The sequence below is a fragment of the Sprattus sprattus genome (genome assembly GCF_963457725.1).
Source record: "Sprattus sprattus genome assembly, chromosome: 1".
NCBI classification, from domain to species: domain Eukaryota; kingdom Metazoa; phylum Chordata; class Actinopteri; order Clupeiformes; family Clupeidae; genus Sprattus; species Sprattus sprattus.
Window position 1 is genome coordinate 59,020,608 of NC_137920.1, and position 16,882 is coordinate 59,037,489.

The 16,882-nt window shown below is 41.3% G+C and overlaps 2 protein-coding genes across 2 annotated transcripts; both read right to left on the minus strand.

The window, feature by feature from the left end:
- Window positions 1-192: 192 nt before the first annotated feature.
- frmd8 (FERM domain containing 8) lies at window positions 193-11,401 on the minus strand. Its single transcript, XM_080852074.1, has 11 exons — window positions 11,300-11,401; window positions 10,540-10,642; window positions 10,054-10,221; window positions 9,501-9,602; window positions 9,345-9,403; window positions 8,970-9,136; window positions 6,381-6,587; window positions 5,378-5,501; window positions 4,964-5,113; window positions 4,441-4,666; window positions 193-1,966 (listed from the first exon to the last, which is right to left on the minus strand). Exons 2-11 carry the CDS (start codon window positions 10,625-10,627, stop codon window positions 1,854-1,856), a joined length of 1,404 nt encoding a protein of 467 aa, XP_080708200.1. The 5' UTR covers window positions 10,628-10,642; window positions 11,300-11,401; the 3' UTR covers window positions 193-1,853.
- A 359-nt stretch (window positions 11,402-11,760) lies between these two features.
- Window positions 11,761-16,153, minus strand: rab1bb (RAB1B, member RAS oncogene family b). The gene is made up of 6 exons (XM_080849404.1): window positions 15,805-16,153; window positions 15,264-15,336; window positions 14,979-15,074; window positions 14,658-14,753; window positions 14,302-14,433; window positions 11,761-13,561 (listed from the first exon to the last, which is right to left on the minus strand). Exons 1-6 carry the CDS (start codon window positions 15,816-15,818, stop codon window positions 13,367-13,369), a joined length of 606 nt encoding a protein of 201 aa, XP_080705530.1. The 5' UTR covers window positions 15,819-16,153; the 3' UTR covers window positions 11,761-13,366.
- Window positions 16,154-16,882: the final 729 nt, after the last annotated feature.

Below are 16,882 nucleotides of genomic sequence, written 5' to 3' on the forward strand. Positions count from 1 at the left end.
CCCCAACAAATTTAACCAAACTAATTTTCAAACGTGACTGAAGAGACTTAATGATGTTAAAAATTATGTCATCCTGTTTAGGAGGAATTCAAATGTTTTGGCCATAGAATGTAGAATTGAAATTATAACAGAGGCTAATGAGTGACTTTTATTCAGTAAATATTCTAAAAGTATTCTTTACCAATTTGAAAATATCTGCCATAAATGTTTTTATTCAGATTTAATGTTCAGTACAACAGAACCACATAATGGACAACACTTTTTAAATAAAACATTTATAATAAAAAATCTATAGAACACATTATTATCAATTAATACTTGAAGTGTGAGAGTGTTAGTACAAAGCAGGAATAAAAAAAAATGAATATGCTGCATATCAATGTTTTTTTTTTTTTTTTCAAACCTTACAGTTTCTTAACTTCGGTAGTGCACATTACATTAATTATTGAATTCTATTGAGTCACAAGTGTTTGTAGTATAAAACTAGAATACGGATGAATGGAAACCGTAAAGGGATAATGTATTAAAATGCAACACAAAACAGGTTTACGGTTCATTTAAAGTTCATGGTATCAGCTACTGTTAGTTAGAAACACAAAAGGCACTTTAAACTCTTAAGTTTATCCAAAAAGCGTATTTGGAAAGCAATGTGGTTCGACAAATCTCATTCAAATGTTGGCACATGCAAGAATGGCCAAGACCCATCATGATTGTTGTTTTGCAGATATTTGACAGTGTTCAGAGGTACCACAGAGAAGTGCAATGTATATCACTTCTTTTGCATTCTTCTCAAGCCTGAAGTCTGAAAGGTGATGGGGTGAAGATGTATATGCATGCTAATTCATTAACTGCCTACAGTTCCTTTTGCTTCTGCCGAATGTCATGCATAGATAAAGGCAGATGATAAGAGTGGATCCATACATTTCAGAATGTAGAGGAAAGATAAACAGTGTATGAGATTCCTATCCTTCAGTCTGCAATAACATTGCACAGTACTGTGCACTGTGATGTAACCAAAACAGGGAAGAATACAGTACATTTGACAATGGCCATGACACATTTCCAAAATATATCACAGCCAGAGGAGACATTAGAGCAACTGAACATTGACTTAGGTCAGGGTGGCCACAGTTTCAATGTGGACTACTCTGGTATTTTTTTGTCTTCATTAAGGATGTAAAAAGATATTTTTCCTGATTATTTTACAGGTCACCTGATTTGAGTGTGAGGGTACGGAAGCAGCAGAGAACATGAGGCACAGTTGACTTTGGTGCAGAGGGGAGTTCAGGAGGTCAGTGACATGGATCGCACACTGCGCTCCCCTTCCTGTTGATGTTTGCATAATTCGGGCAATAACAAAATGGAAAACTGCATTCACAGCGAACAGCCATCAAGGTCGTTGATTCACGTTTGAGAGTGGTTTAAGATTTGAGGAATAATGAATGTCTATCGAAGCACAATTCATTTAGATCTCAAGATCTCCAATATCTTATTCATGGCCAAGAAAAGTCCAAATTCAATGACATCACAACCCTGTCTGTCCAATTGGGTTTGATCTCTAACGCCTATGATTTTATTTTCATTTCCCTCCCTTGACAAATGGCTGTTCCTGCTTCACTGACCTACATAAGGCATAGTTACTTTATACAAGGTTCCCTTTCAGGCAGTGGTGTTTGACCTACAACGAAAAGTTAACATTTCAACCTATGATATTCCACTTTTTCACCATAATAATAACAAAAAAAAAACTTGGTCCAGTTTAAATAGTCATTCCAACTCTCGATTCCTCTCCCTAGGGTGTCGACGTGCAGCAGTTGTTTTGGTCAGTATTAGCGAGTGTGGACTCTTCAGGTTCAGCCTTGCTCTAGACTCTCAGCCACCTGCACCGCCGCGTAGTCCTGAGGTGGGGCCTGCCGCGAGAAGAAGGATGCAGCCCTTTTTGGTTTGAGAGCCTTGATTTCTTTACCTGAGGTTGGAGGAGGGAACAAAATTAGGCAAGCCAGCCATACCAACAGTCAGCTAACAACGTGTTAGTAAATGTGCCAATACACTGGAACTCAAGTGAGCGGCAACAGAGAGAAAATGACCACTGCACGATTCTGGTGTTGGAGAAAAGCCCAAATGCGAATCCAAATGACTCCTGAAAGCGGCGCTCGAAGGAGGATGAGGCTAAAAGCAAGCCGTCATGTGAACAAATCGGTGGATAAAGGCCAAGTAAAAGCGCGTAGGCTTAAGCCTAATTTATACTTCTGCATCCCTCTCCGTCCTCGAAAAAAAAATGGGCGGGCGGGGGCAGGCGGTTGATTCAGAAAAAATTGAACGTACTGGTCGGGCTTATATACTACTCCGACGGCTATGCGTCCTAAAGCCTATTCAACCTATTCAACGCCAGACCGCTGGGTGGGGTAACTACTGTTTGTCGAGCCCGTAGCTACCACATAACCTCTTTATTGGAAGTCATTGATTGTTTTTCCTCCCAACTGTCACTGACATGACACGGATGCTGCTTCAAGACCTGTCGGGCAGGTGCAGTCACATGGGCCTTGGAGACATGTAGCACAGTCAATACTAACATGTCTAATGCTATATATTCACTTGAGTAGGCAAATGTATCTCCATCGTGGTGGTCATTTTTTTGTGAAAAACATTGCGATTTATAACAAAACGATATGCTTATCTTACATACAATACAGAAACTATTATAAAACGATCCAATAAAATGAATACTTTCTTATTTTCTTTGGTATTTTTGTCACATTCATACTGCAATGATCGCTGGGTAACCTTTGAATAACTACAACGCTATGACAATGCACTCATTGGCCACGAGACGGTTGCCCTTGTCAAAAAGTGGTAACGTGAATGTGTCACTATGAAACAAAGCATGCACACTTCGAACAAAATTACCCCCCAAACTCTGAGGACAGGGCCAGAAAAATAAACCCACGGTATTCATCATACATCTTACATCATACATCATGCAGTGTTATAGTTATATCAGACACACAGCAAGAACATGCATACCTCAACATACAGTTGTGGGACTGCGATTTCAACCATGAATATGTTGGAAAAACACATACATTAGCACACTTACTAATGATCATCTGCCAGGCTCTCACACACGAAAAGTTGATTCCAAAACTCTCGAATTTAAGACAGAGTGGACTGACAAGTAGGCTATGCATTTGTGCTGCTTGTGGGCAGGACAAAACCGATGTGTTTAATCTGCAACGAGACGGTTGCCCTTGTCAAAAGTGTTAGCGTGAAACGTCACTATAAAACAAAGCATGCACACTTCGAATAGAAATACCCGTAGAACTATGAAGTAAGGGGCAGAAAATTAAACCCACTGCAGTCTTCATACCAATCCACATGCAGTGTTATAGTTATATCAGAAACACAACAAGAGAACTAACAACTAACAGACAATGGTTGATGGTGGAGCTGCTGGACTAGTTTGAGTTATAAGCAGAGGACGTGCTTGTAGCGATTTGAGCGACAACTACAACAACAACAGAACAGGAGACAGGTGGTACGTACGTTTACTCGATTTTCCGCTAAATCAAGCGTTAGCGTATTCACAATAACTCTCAAAAGTGTGCTGCTAATAAGTACAACGTTGTCGTGCCGATTATGCTCTCACACGCCACCCTCATTGAGGCAAAAGTAATGTTTGACTCAAATGTCTTTCACTGCCGTTTTATGTAAAGTCAGTCATTCTAAATAGGTTCTACACATACATGAAATACATTTCCTATTTAATAGATGCAAAGTAATTATGCTGCCAGCATTACTCCGTAGCAAATTACGTTAGATGTCAGTTGAAGCTGGTTGGAGAAGGCACTTTCAACACCGAGCCACCAGCCAAGAGACCAACAGTGGTCGGGAGAAATGTACTTTTCGAGGGTTTATATAAAATACGGTAGCCTAATGCTGCATGCTGTGCAGCTTTGTAGTTTACCAAAGTCGTACTAAAACATTTTGACAGAAAACAGGAAATGTGAGGTCCTGACATGTGTGATTCCGGAAATGATGTTGTTTGTAAATGATGTCGTAAACTGGCCAATCACAGCCAAGGGGGTCTCCGACTCTCTCCGTCTCTTTAAGAAAAGTTAGAAAAAAGCGTTTGTCTCCGACCAGCTCTCCGACGGGTCGGATGGGCGGCAACACCTGAGTGAAGGTGTTACCAAGGCGTGCCAAGGCGTGCCAAAGTGTCCCTCTACGACCAAATCGGAGAGAATCGTAGAAGTATAAAAATGCCTTTAGCCCTGTATATGTTTGTCATACATGTATGTCAACAGGCCATAATATCACTGAGCTGACTTCAGCCGGAAAACTGTAGTCACAAAGTCTTCACCGTGAGACACCAGAAGCGCTAACTCTGACTGTGGTCTGACATATGCGTGTCGGCATGCTATTCCCTCTGTAGTGTCTCACCGTCATCCACGTAGCTGATCGTGCTGAGCGAGTGCACCCGGCTGCACACCACGCTGCTCTGCCTCTGCAGCTTCCCCCGCCGGTTCCCCCTCGGCCGCTCCGAACTGCCCACCTGGCCCGCAGGTGCCTGCGCGGGCGTGACCTCGCCATCCGTGCCCGTTGCAGCCCCATCACCAGCTGAACGCAGCTCCACGCAGAATTCGATCAGTCCGCTCATCAGCTCCGCCTAGTGCACCAGAGAGGAGGGTCAACAATGGGGTTTATGAGGAAGAAGGTTCTCTGGGAAGGGACGTTCTTATTTGGCTTTCAATTAGGGGCTTAATATAGAGACACCAGGGACATGTACTACATTAATTAATGACTGTAAACACATCCTGGTTAGATAACAATGATTTAGATTCATAAACATATGCACTAGGCTGAGAACAAATCATTAGCATGTAAGCTTTAATGAACGAGAACCACCGTGAGTTTATTGAGGGTTGACAGCTACCATAGTGTGGATGAGGAACTGTGGGTTTACCTGCTTGGAGTAGATCTTCAATAGTTTGTTGACAGGAGTCCCTGCCTCCTCCCCGTCAAACTCCAGCCAGAGGATATGTGAGTCTCCCTCCCCCTCCGGGTAGCTGTGGTCCCAGGACAGCTCATTAAAGCGCAGGCCCAAGAGGACGTGCTGGTAGGGGGAGAGAGAAAGAGAGCGAGCGCAGAGGGCAGAATTAATCATCTGCTTGAGGCTTTAATCTTGTCTCATGAATATACATAGAGCAGGAGCACAGAGAGTTTTCAGCGCACTGTGAAGTGAACGGAAATGAGCAAGAGCAGAAAGGGGAAGCCGAAGCTCGAGACGGGGCAAATGGAACTGAAAGAGCTCACATCCTCTTTAGAGCTGCACGGTGGGAGCGTGGTAAGAGTGTGGATGGGGATGGAATGGAAGTACCTTCTCTTTGACATCCATGACATAAACACCCTCCAGGCTGATGCCCACTGTGACGGCCTTGTGCCCCCCCCTGTGAAGGATTCCCTGGGCTGGCTTATCAATCTCTGCTGAGAAGAAAGCACATCTACAAAACAAATAGAAAAACAAAACACATTAACACCAGAGAACTCCAAAAGAGTTCCATGTCAAAGCACAGCAGTAGACCTCAAAGGGAAACTACAGGATTTTTCAACCTAGGCTCTATTTTTTAGATCTTTTTGAGTCCAAACTTTTACTGAGGAAAATTAACGATCTAAATTGGCCTGCTATTGCGTTAGAACACCCGCAATCACAAAACAGATATACAGTGGAATCCTATGAGGCAAGCTAGCAGGTCAAAGTAAAATGCTTGTTTTTGCCAATGACTGGCTCGTAAATGTTATTATAAAGGTCTGACAACATGGAAGGATCCCACACTGATACACCTGCATCTGTTTACCTCAAGGACTGTAGAGAAACATTACAAAATGAATGTTTTCAGTGTTACCGATCTCGATCTTCGGGTCTCTGACGTAGCACCATACTCAATGCCTGTAGTCGAAGGGAGGCACTCCTGGTCGGCCAATCAACTACTGGCCAATCGACTACAGGGACTGAATGGGGTGCTACGGCAAGGACCAGAACAAAAAAAAGTTAAAACACTGACTGTACAAATAGTTATTTTCAACAGTTACATTTATCTTTACAGTAATTGAGGTAAACAGTAACAGACATATAATCACTTACAATCAATATTACTCCATTACAGGCAGATTCAAATGTGTACCTTGCCCACTCTTTAATTAAGTCAGCAAAGCACAACTGCACTATGAGATAAAGTATATTTTCAAGACATATCACTCATGATCAATATTACCTGAGTACTTGTCCACCTTTTTTAATGTAGTAACCAAAGCACAAACACACACCTTCACATCAATCACATGCCTGGAATTGTATATTTCTGTGGATGGAGGGTGCGTACCCATAGTAAGGCAGTGTGTGGCAGGTGCTGAGGTACTGTCTCAGGAGATGAGTGGGGTCTTGGCTGGGATTCTGGCTGAGGGAGTGGTACTCCTTCAGAAGCCTCTGCTCGAGCTCCGCCTGCCGACCCCCCTTTCCCCGCAGGGTCGACAGAAAACCCCCTCCCACCACCAGATGGCCGGGCAGGAAGGACGACAGCTTCTTCTCCCTGGGGCAGAAGAGATGGATGAAAGGCATGTCGGGAATGTGTCATTCTTCCAACAGTGAACCAACAAGGAGGAAATTAAATATAAAACTAAACAAATGGGTAAGGGGAAACTGGGCCATGGATTTAGTAAACAAGAACATTATAAAAAGATTTGAACTTAAAACTGGAAATGGCAAAAACCAACAATAAACAAAACAAAAAAACTTTGATTAAACAAAGACACTGTAAAGGGGCAATGAGAACTTTGGGGGTATTCAAATATTGGAGATATTTGTCACAGTCTAAGGGTCCAGTTGTGCAGAACACTGCTCCAATAGTAAAAACCGAGAAGCAGTTCAACATGTAAAAAGTGAGGGATATGATTGGTCAGGTACCGAGTGGAAAAGCAGGGTTTTGGCTAGGTGACCATTGGAAAGCATGGGGTAAAGCTAAATTGCCGGGGGCAAATAGTAACTAACTTTGTTTGCGAGCAAGAAGAGGAAATTTGTCGAGCTGCAGTGTCTTCCCAGCTATTCCCTTTGAAGATGGGATTGAAGAAGCATTTTAAAGGAAGAAGCTAAAGTATGCTTAACTGGTAGCGGAAGCATGGGAACGAGGTTGGCAAGCACACACAAGACCAGTGGAGATGATTTTCAAGGATGATCACTCTAAGGCGCTCGCAGACTATCTCGAGTATCTTGAGATGTATCTGTTGTGTTCTTGTCTCTGATAGTGACAGCAGATACCACAATTGAGAGTTCTTTACAGATCCCAGCACAACATGCAGTGCATGTTTATGGCCATCACCGGCCAGTTGTGCATTGCTGTTATTTTATCCTGCTGCTCAGGATTTAGTTGGCCAGTTGTTATATTGGTTAGGTTAGGTTGTCGGGTAAGAGTACTTGCATGTGACAGTGAGAGGATCGGCAGCTGTGTGAAGTGCCAAATCAATAGCACAAGGAGTTTAACATCTTTTCCTGTGTATAACTAAACTAAAACTACTTTTTGTAAAATCCAACAAAATATGACAAAGGAAACCAAACAAACCCAAAAGAAACCACCTCCCAAGAGCAGTGAGAACAATAATCATCCTGTCAATCATGTGTCCAAGCTAGAGACATGTTCTACTCCCGTAATGTGTAGCCCAGGGTTCGAATTATCTTTTTGTCTCTAAGGGGGGTCTCTGTCATACAAAAGTTTTGCGCACCGCGTACATATCCTATCAAGGCTATACAAATAAGGCACCTAGATTAAACCTATAATTTTCCTGTGACTCAGCACAACTACGGGGGTCTGGGGGCATGCTCCCCCATAAGATTTTTTTCTGAAAATGTCCCTTTAAATAGTGTCCTCTAGTGGGTTTTAGGAAGAGAAATTAACTAATTTAGATTTAAAATATGGCACAAAAATAAACATATTAAAGATATCTGCTGGGATAGGTGCTAATTATACTGTAGCATGGTAGGGATTTGCAGCTCAAGTGAGTAGGTAAACGTTGTAAGCTAGAGTTCACTAGCTAGTTCACTCACTCACTCACTCACTCACTCACTCACTCACTCACTCACTCACTCACTCACTCACTCACCTCCCAAAGAGAGCAGGGCGCTTGCCACCACAGTCTCAAACAGGCTGTGTTACTTGAGACTGTTTTATTTCGTACTCTAAAAATGTTACAAATTAAGTTCACTAAATCGGTTGTTACGTGTGAATTTGACGATCTAATAGGGCTAGAAACGCCACTGGTCTTGTCATTTGCAATGCAATAAAACGTATCTAATTTGAAGGCGACATACACATGCATGCCATTGTCTTAAACTTGAACACAAGGAAAATGCATCTGGCAGAAATAAAAAAAGCCATTGTCCTACCATGATGTTTATTGTAGATGTATTTATCTCAAAAGCACGTTAAGCTAAAAGCACAAGACGACTTCTGACTTTATGACCTGTCAAATTGATCGTATCTACTATAGGGTTGGCTCTAGCCTAGTGGTGTGGTGGTGAAGTGAGTCATGCTGCCTTCATGAGCATAAGGTAGGCTACGGTCTGGCTATGTCCCGTGGTATGGTATCCTATTTTCATTTAACGTCTTGAATGGTAAGAGACCACACAGGGATGGATAATGAGCGTTATTTAACATTAAATTACAATGTCACATATGGCAGACACCTTCAGATATGAGAGACCCCCTCAGATTTTTGACTTTGTTGCTTTCATGGGAGCTAGTCCTCACTCTATGGGAGCTCGGCTCCCTCTGGCTCCCACGTAATTCGAACACTGGTGTAGCCACATGTCCTCTGTGGAGATCACGGCTGAGTTTCAAAACAGTTAGCTTCTGCAAATCTTGCTAACCACCCTCAAACTCACAAATGACTGAGTATCAATAAGCACAGTAGATGGGTACCTGATGTCTGCAGCGACCTTCCGCTCATCTAGGCCAACGCCAAGCTCTATGGCACAGGTCAAAGCCCCCAATGCTAACCACTGCTCTGGATCACATGGGTACCGTCCATCAAGGATGTTCAAGCGTGCCTCATCATAGAGAAGCTTTAACACCCCCTCATCCTTGATCTTGTTGTAGAGAGAGAACATTTCATGATGTTTTGCAACAGCACAGCAGAGAAACAACAGCAGGAATGTACTGAAGAGAAATGTTTATAAACGCAATGATTATGTAACTTCTGACTCTAAACATTATAAATATGTCCTGACAACATTCACAAACCTATGTCAACTGCAATCATGAGATAGCAAGAAGCAATATTGTTCACACAATTACCTGAAGTTCTTTAGTCTTGGGGTAAAAAACATTTCTCCTGTATTGTAGGCATGGTTCATCTATTAGAGAGTGAGGAAGAATGCCACAAATAACTTAACACAGCAAGCTAAATTAAACAAAGAGCACCACACTCCTTCACAAACACCACCCACAAACCTTGAGCGATGTCCTCCTCTGAAGCCTCTGTGAAGCGATACAGCAAGTCCTGCCACTGCCGACACAGTTTATAAGGCTGATGCTTTGGTTTCAACTGTAACTCTGAAATGGAAAAGAAGTTAGAAGGTTGTTTTAGGGTTTCAAATTCTACAGAACCTAGTTCCGGGTATGCTGAAGTTGGTTTAGGGCTAATTTATAAATCATTCAACTTATTATTATACATGTATGGGAATACAGATATACAACACTGCAAGGTTGAAAGGGTCTTGTAGTTCACAATGTGCTATACAATAGTGAATGCCTTTTTATGCCCTGAGAGCTTCTTGTGGTCCCTTGTCATCAGATAAAAACAAGACTCACAAACAGAGAAGTCATTTATTATGTCCCTAAGCCTCAAAACATCCCAAAGGCCAAACACAGTAAGCTTTTATGGTGGAAATTGTCAGAGAAACGATATCAGCGGTGTATGTTCAGGAAGAGATCATTGTAGTCGGTGTAGAGCCCAATGTCAAGTGCGGTATAAATAGAGACAATCTCATAGGGCAAGCTTTACCCAGCAGAGGCGAGCAGAGCCAGAAGGCGAAGGCGTCTTGGGCTGAGTCGGGGATGTTGAGGGCTTCTCGAACACTGCGCCCCATTTCGTGCACACTCACACAGCCAACACCCTCCAAACATAAGTGCACAGCACTATCGGTCACCAAATAGACAAGCACATCTTGGGCTAGAGAGAAACAAAGAAATACATTAAATTATACAAAAAAAAATAAAAAAAATGGAAAATGCCATGAACATGACAAATATTAAATGTACAGTGGGTGTATTCTAGCTCTAGCTCTCCAGGGAATATGAAGAATCATGACTAGTCTCTAGGACAATCAAATCAAGACAGTTTTCTACCAAATTAACCAATAGACTGAGGAGAAAACAAGGGAGACTCTATCCAAATAAAGGGGCAGTTGATGCACTATCGCAGTGAATATAGCAGGTTTTAATGAGTTTTCAAGACTTTAAAGAATAAGGAAAACACTCATGCATTGACCTCGGGTAACAGAGGAAGCAACGCTCCCCCTCTGGGAATGAGAATGCTCCGATGACTCTGGAGGAAACTCAGAATCATCTCCCTCCATCTGGGGACGTTACCGCTGCAACATTTCAATCAGGAAGAACAGTGAGTTTACAAGTTTACAACGTTAGCATTAACCTTAAGTGCTAGTCTAGCAAAAAGAACACAATAGTAAGTTGATGCTAACATTGTGTAACATACGGTCACCAGGGACCGCTTGCTAAACAGACGGCAACATCAATTCATTACTCTTTTGCAGATTAACAACAGCCGAACATGGACATTGCGATGTCAACAGAGCATTTTTTTTTTTTTTTTTTACACATGGTTGCGTTAATAATAGCAAAGATAGGACGCCAACGTCAGTCTTAATGGCATAGGCACCTAGCTAACATTTGGTATCACAGCCTTGCTATCAAAGCGTACTAAGGGACACAAAAACCCTACTGTGACAACTAAAATCAATGTTTGTTACTTTTACTAAAATGGTGTTGTCACCAGTCAAAACCAGTAATGCTGTTACTAATGCTAAAACAGAAGCTAAACATATTTACACCTAATGCTGGTGTCAGAGAGCTAACGCAGACGTAGGTTAGCTAACGACAGCTAGCTATTGTGCTCCCCAAAGTTAGCGCCCTAGCCCAGAAGTGTCATAAGTTGTGATTTCAATACACACGACCATCAACATTTCTCATTTCACTTAATAAGCAGGAGGGAAGCGAATTGAAGTTATTACCTTTCCAAATAAAAAATGAGAAGGACGTTTATGTCGAAAACCCACTCACTAACACACAGAAATCAGAACAACCCGAGAATACAACAGCAGCTGTGTTTGCCTCCCACTGAAAACAGTTGTGGATACTGCACACATAAACGGCACACCCCGCCCCGGAAGCAGACGCAATTATCACTCTTCACTCTTTAATATCTCATGATCCGAAATGAATGAACAGTGCCATCTGCTGGTAAACCACTGTTCACCAGACGTTTTAAGCCTCTTGTCTACTAATTTAATCAGAAACGTAGGCTTCACTGGTGCAGCATTAAATATATTTTATTATTCTGGAACTATAACTATTTTGATGGATCTATGCTTGAGCGCATACTGTTTAACTGTTCAAACAAAACAGATTATCAAGTGATATCTTGCTGAGCTAGAGCAAAATCAGCACAGACACAAAAAAAGTTCATACAGTATTTATCGCATGCAAAATTATTTATTTCATTTAGGTCAAAAACATTACGTGACAGTATATGCCCATACATTATTACAAAAACATCTTCAGTATGTATCAATAGCTCACAGCTGTTAACTTGCGGCCATGTTATCAGCACACATTTACAATGAGATTTTCAGTGGGTTTCATCATGTCTACAACTGAGTCCCTCAAATCTGGGGGATAAAGTGGTAATCCTCCTAAAAGAAGAGCCCTATGGTTTTGTTTTGTTAAAAGAATGAAGCCATAAGACTCTGTTATTAGGAGGGTTATTACTTACACCGTGTAAATTTACCGAGGTTTGCCAGTAAACGTCATACTTGGAATACCCTTCTGGTGAAATTGATCAACAGGTTTTTAATACTAAGCCCTTCCTTTACAATGAAACATTTTCATGTGACATGGGAAAAAAGGTAGTGTTTTGCCTTGGAAAACATGGTGACCTCTGCAGTGTGTATAAAGTACTCTTATTTGCATGTTTGCGAGTAAGCATACTTTTCCCATTGAAAAACAAACAAACAAACAAAACCCTTGCAACACAGAAACACGGCAACAGCCAAAGAAATGTCACTTAAGTTATAACCATGGAGTGTTTGTAAAGAGACTGGATGACACAATAACATAAACATGTGAATGTGGCTTTTACAGCTTCTTTGTTGATTCTTGTCTAAAAAACAATCGTTTTCAAAGTAAGACAACGGGCTTAAACAGAGATAAATTACACAATCATTGATACAATTAAAATAGCTGATGGAGACCCAAGCAAACCCTATTAATATAAAAGACCTGAACAAATAAAACAGCAACAAAAGAATACAATAATGGTTTTACCAAACCGATGAAAACTGAGATGATGGTACCCTATATTGCTGCTATGATCTTTCCACTCAGTCCTAGACTGAGGGTTTGTTTGAGGACTTTTATACTTCGCCTGAACAGCCTGATGCCACAACTGATATCATAATCTACTGAGAGATGTTGAGAACTCACACCATGAACTATAGAAGTTTTATAGTAAAAACAAAAAAATGGTAGACTCTGTGTAGCAAATTCATCACAATCACCATCGCCGCCATCATCATTAAATAACAAAATGATTTTCATTTCCTAACAAGGAAATCCACAGAATGTATTAAGCGCCTGGAGAACGAAAGTATGAAGAGCACCTATCTGTAAAATAAAAGGCCTTAGGATACAAGTATAAGACACTGTGTCATTATAACATCACTATAACCTCCACATTTCCCCTGTCAAGCAGGTGTTAATGCATGTAAGTGTAATCACAAATTCAAGTGCAAATAAATACGGATGATCCTGTATGTAGAGGAGATAAATTTGGCTTTCATTTTCAACTGTCTGCCGTGTGTTACTTTGAGTTTCTTTTTAAATGTAAGAGCAAAGGTCTCACCCTGTTGCTCTCTACCTCATTCTGTTTCATTACAGATTTACAAAGGACATATAGGGAAAAAAAGAAAAAGTCTTTCTGTCCTCACCACCTCAACATTTGTGCCCCTCTTGCTTCTGCACAAGAGTTCATGTTCAGCCCCTTCCCCGTAACATTACTAGAAGGCAAAACTGGGTCAGTCCTAGCAGCACCCTCCACCTGACTGTCGCACAGGGGTGCTGTCGATCTTTAAGTTGGGCTTGTCTCCTCCGGCTGTGGCCCCAGGGCCCATTCGTCTCTTAATCTCAGCTGCCATGGTCATGAAGGCCTGCTCAACGTTGGTGGCGTTCTTAGCGCTAGTCTCCAAGAAGGGGATTGCAAGGGAGTCTGCAAACTCCTACAGAGGGAGCAACAGAAGGCAGAGAGTTAGTGCTGACAAGACAGGTGCAGACAACCAACCACATTATTATATGCTGGATATGTGGCTTCATCTCTCATTAATACTATCAGGCCATGTTTTCTCATATGAGCAAAACAGGTCCAGCTTCTCCTACATGTACATCCTACACTGCTCTGGCTGCCCTTGAGGAAGGACAAGGACTTCAGGATGGGTTAAAGGCAGAGGACAAATTTCACCGGCGATCTCATCAGCATGCGATGCGTGTGTCCTGTGTCACTGCCCAATGCACGTGTGTGGTGTTGTGTGTCGTGCTGTGCGACAATAAAAAATTACTTTGACTTTGGCCAAGCCTACGGCCAAGCTTTAACTTTGACTACGGCCAAGCCTTACCGTTAAATTCATCATAACTTGTGTAGGACCAATGTCAATGCAAGGACTGGATTTACATTCATTTCACTTTCTAAGGAAGATGGAGTTCTTTGAATCTGCTTCTAGTCTTGTTTTAGTCTTGTTGTAAGGATTTTTGATACATGATTCTGGCACTGCTGATGTTTTGAGATTCACATCTGATCTTCATTTGTTTCAGCGCTGAATCTTTTCTGTCTTTCTATTCACCGTTTTGAGACAGATCGTAGTCTTCCTGTTATGGTTTTTAAAAGAGATTCTAATCCATGTGTGTTTCAGTGAAAATTTAAAGTCTGAGTGCTGTCCTTCTGAGCATTTGTCCTCAGACTCACCTTGGCTGTGGTGTAGTCGACCAGCTTCTTAGTGGTGAGGTCACACTTGTTGCCCACCAGCAGCTTGTTGACATTCTCGTTGGCATAGCGATCGATCTCCTGGAGCCACTGCTTTATGTTGTTGTACGACTCCTAAGTATTAAAAAAAGAGTAAACCTTCACAATCTTCTATGACATCTTTTTAATTGAAAGAGTAAACCTTCACAATCCTCTATGATATATTTTAATGGCTGAATTTAGTAAATTGCTGTTGGTGTCCCTAATGGCAATGTTGTGCATATCATAAGATGGTAAAACATTGAGACGTTTATCATGTTATTCTGTTATCCGAGCACAATCTTTGAGCTATAACAGACCTGATCTGTGACGTCATACACAACGATAATACCATGTGCCCCTCTGTAGTAACTGGAGGTGATGGTGCGAAAGCGTTCCTGACCAGCTGTATCCCACTGAAGATTCAAATACAGCATTTTAGATACATACCCAGACCACTACAAGCTTTCAAAGTGTATACAGTACAGCACAGTATAGTACGGTATCAGTAAATACTGATGAGTTGGCACAGCATTTCAGATACATACCCAGACCACTACAAGCTTTCAAAGTGTATACAGTACAGTATAGTACAGTACAGTATCAGAAAATACTGATGAGTTGCAGGCTGGGAAACTCACTATCTGCAACTTGATGGTCTTTCCATCAAGCTCAATGGTTCGGATCTTGAAGTCCACACCGATTGTGCTTATATAACTCTCTGTGTAGGTATCATCCTGGAACATACACAAATATACACCTGATCAACCATAGAAAACATATTTCCCAGCCGAAGAATAATTGTTTGAAATCACAAATCAACACATTTAAAGATGGGTTGATGTAGAAGTATAGTTATTTGTACACGGTGTCCGAAAGGTTCACTACCACTTCAATGTTTTGGCTGGTAGCCTATTGTGACTTACAGCGAATCGTAAAAGGAGACAAGACTTTCCAACACCAGAGTCACCTATGAGGAGAAGCTTGAACAAATAATCGCTTGGAAAGAAGAGAAGTAAAAACAATTAACAGTTAGATAGACAGCTAAAGTGTGTTTAACTAAGTCATCTGTGCTAATTTATCATGCCATTGTTGTAGTCGGGTGGGTCAATTAACTCCTTTGTTATGACAACCTAGCTACCACCTGCCATATTGATACCGATAGCTAGCAAGGAGCATTCCCATAAACAATATGGCACTGCACATCAAGAGTAACCTGTCTTGCTAGCTAAGACACATAAACCGAAGAGACCATTATCAAACGAAGTAACGTCAGTATTATAGAACTGATATCAAGCACTGGTAAGCTTAGCTATGAAACGTTAGCTAGCTAATGTTAGCTAAACATTGACAACAAAGTGGGCTAGCTAGCGACACAGAATACGCAGACTAATTTGTGATAACGTTAACGTTACCTGATAAGCTGTCGCTACATTAGCATTGTTACAGCTACATGTGGATACTCACTATTCAGGATTCATGGTGTAACCGATTTTGCAGTGTTGTGTAACCTTAACTGTCCCTTTCTGTGCAGTATTTTCTGTCACCGGACCCTTTAGCTTTTGGAAAAGGACAAACCACAACTAGCTAATGCTAGCTGGGTAGCTAGCTACAAAACTCAACAGCAAACTGCTAACTTCTTCGACAAGCAAAATAATCTCTCTTAGTACTTTGGAGATTTGAGATGGTGGGAATAGGGCACTACGCTTAAGTTATAAATTATTTTCCTATTTGTAAATAATGTCCAATTATCCTGTTTAAATTATCTTTCTGGTCCCCTTCTGTCTAGAAACTTAAGTTAAAGAGCCTTTTGCTGATGGTTGATACCCAGGTGATGATGCGCAACAACCGCAGCAACGGGAAATGACGCAAAGCTTTGATTAGTAGCAGGCCAGCAGTCAGGGCCACTGCATTGAATAGATTTGCGGACAGTTGGATTCCTCCCTTGACTTCTGTTGTTTAAAATGTCACAATTTCATTGCCAAACTTCTTTTTCTGTTGTTATAAGTCTGTGAAGTCTACAGGTTATCTATCGATTTTAGATGGCCTGGATCTCTCCCAGGTTTATTCATCATTAATCATGTAAGACACATTTCTTGATAAGTCCTGTTGATGTCATTTAAGGTAATGGGTTAAAATCCATGTGCGCATGATGTTGTCACTATCGTTCGTCTTACTTGTCATGTGACAACAGTTGTCTTTTTTCCTGAGAGCAAAAGGCTGGTGGACCACTGTTGGCCCAGAGCTGGCTGTCCGCTGGCTTTTGCTTATTGTTTATTTTTTTTACAGATACACTTCCCACCGTTTTGCCACTCGCTTTTAAAATATATTTTCTATTCTCATTTATAATTCTTAATTTTCCCAAACACTTAACATTTTAATAGATGATACCAGTGCTAAGAACATGTCTCATGAACATATTTTAAATAGAGTATAAGAATATATAACAAGGATATCATTTAATATAATAATATAATAATAAAAAAAAAAGTTGAACAAATGCAACGCTTCAAATCAGACGGAGTGGAATTTCCTGACATGATTT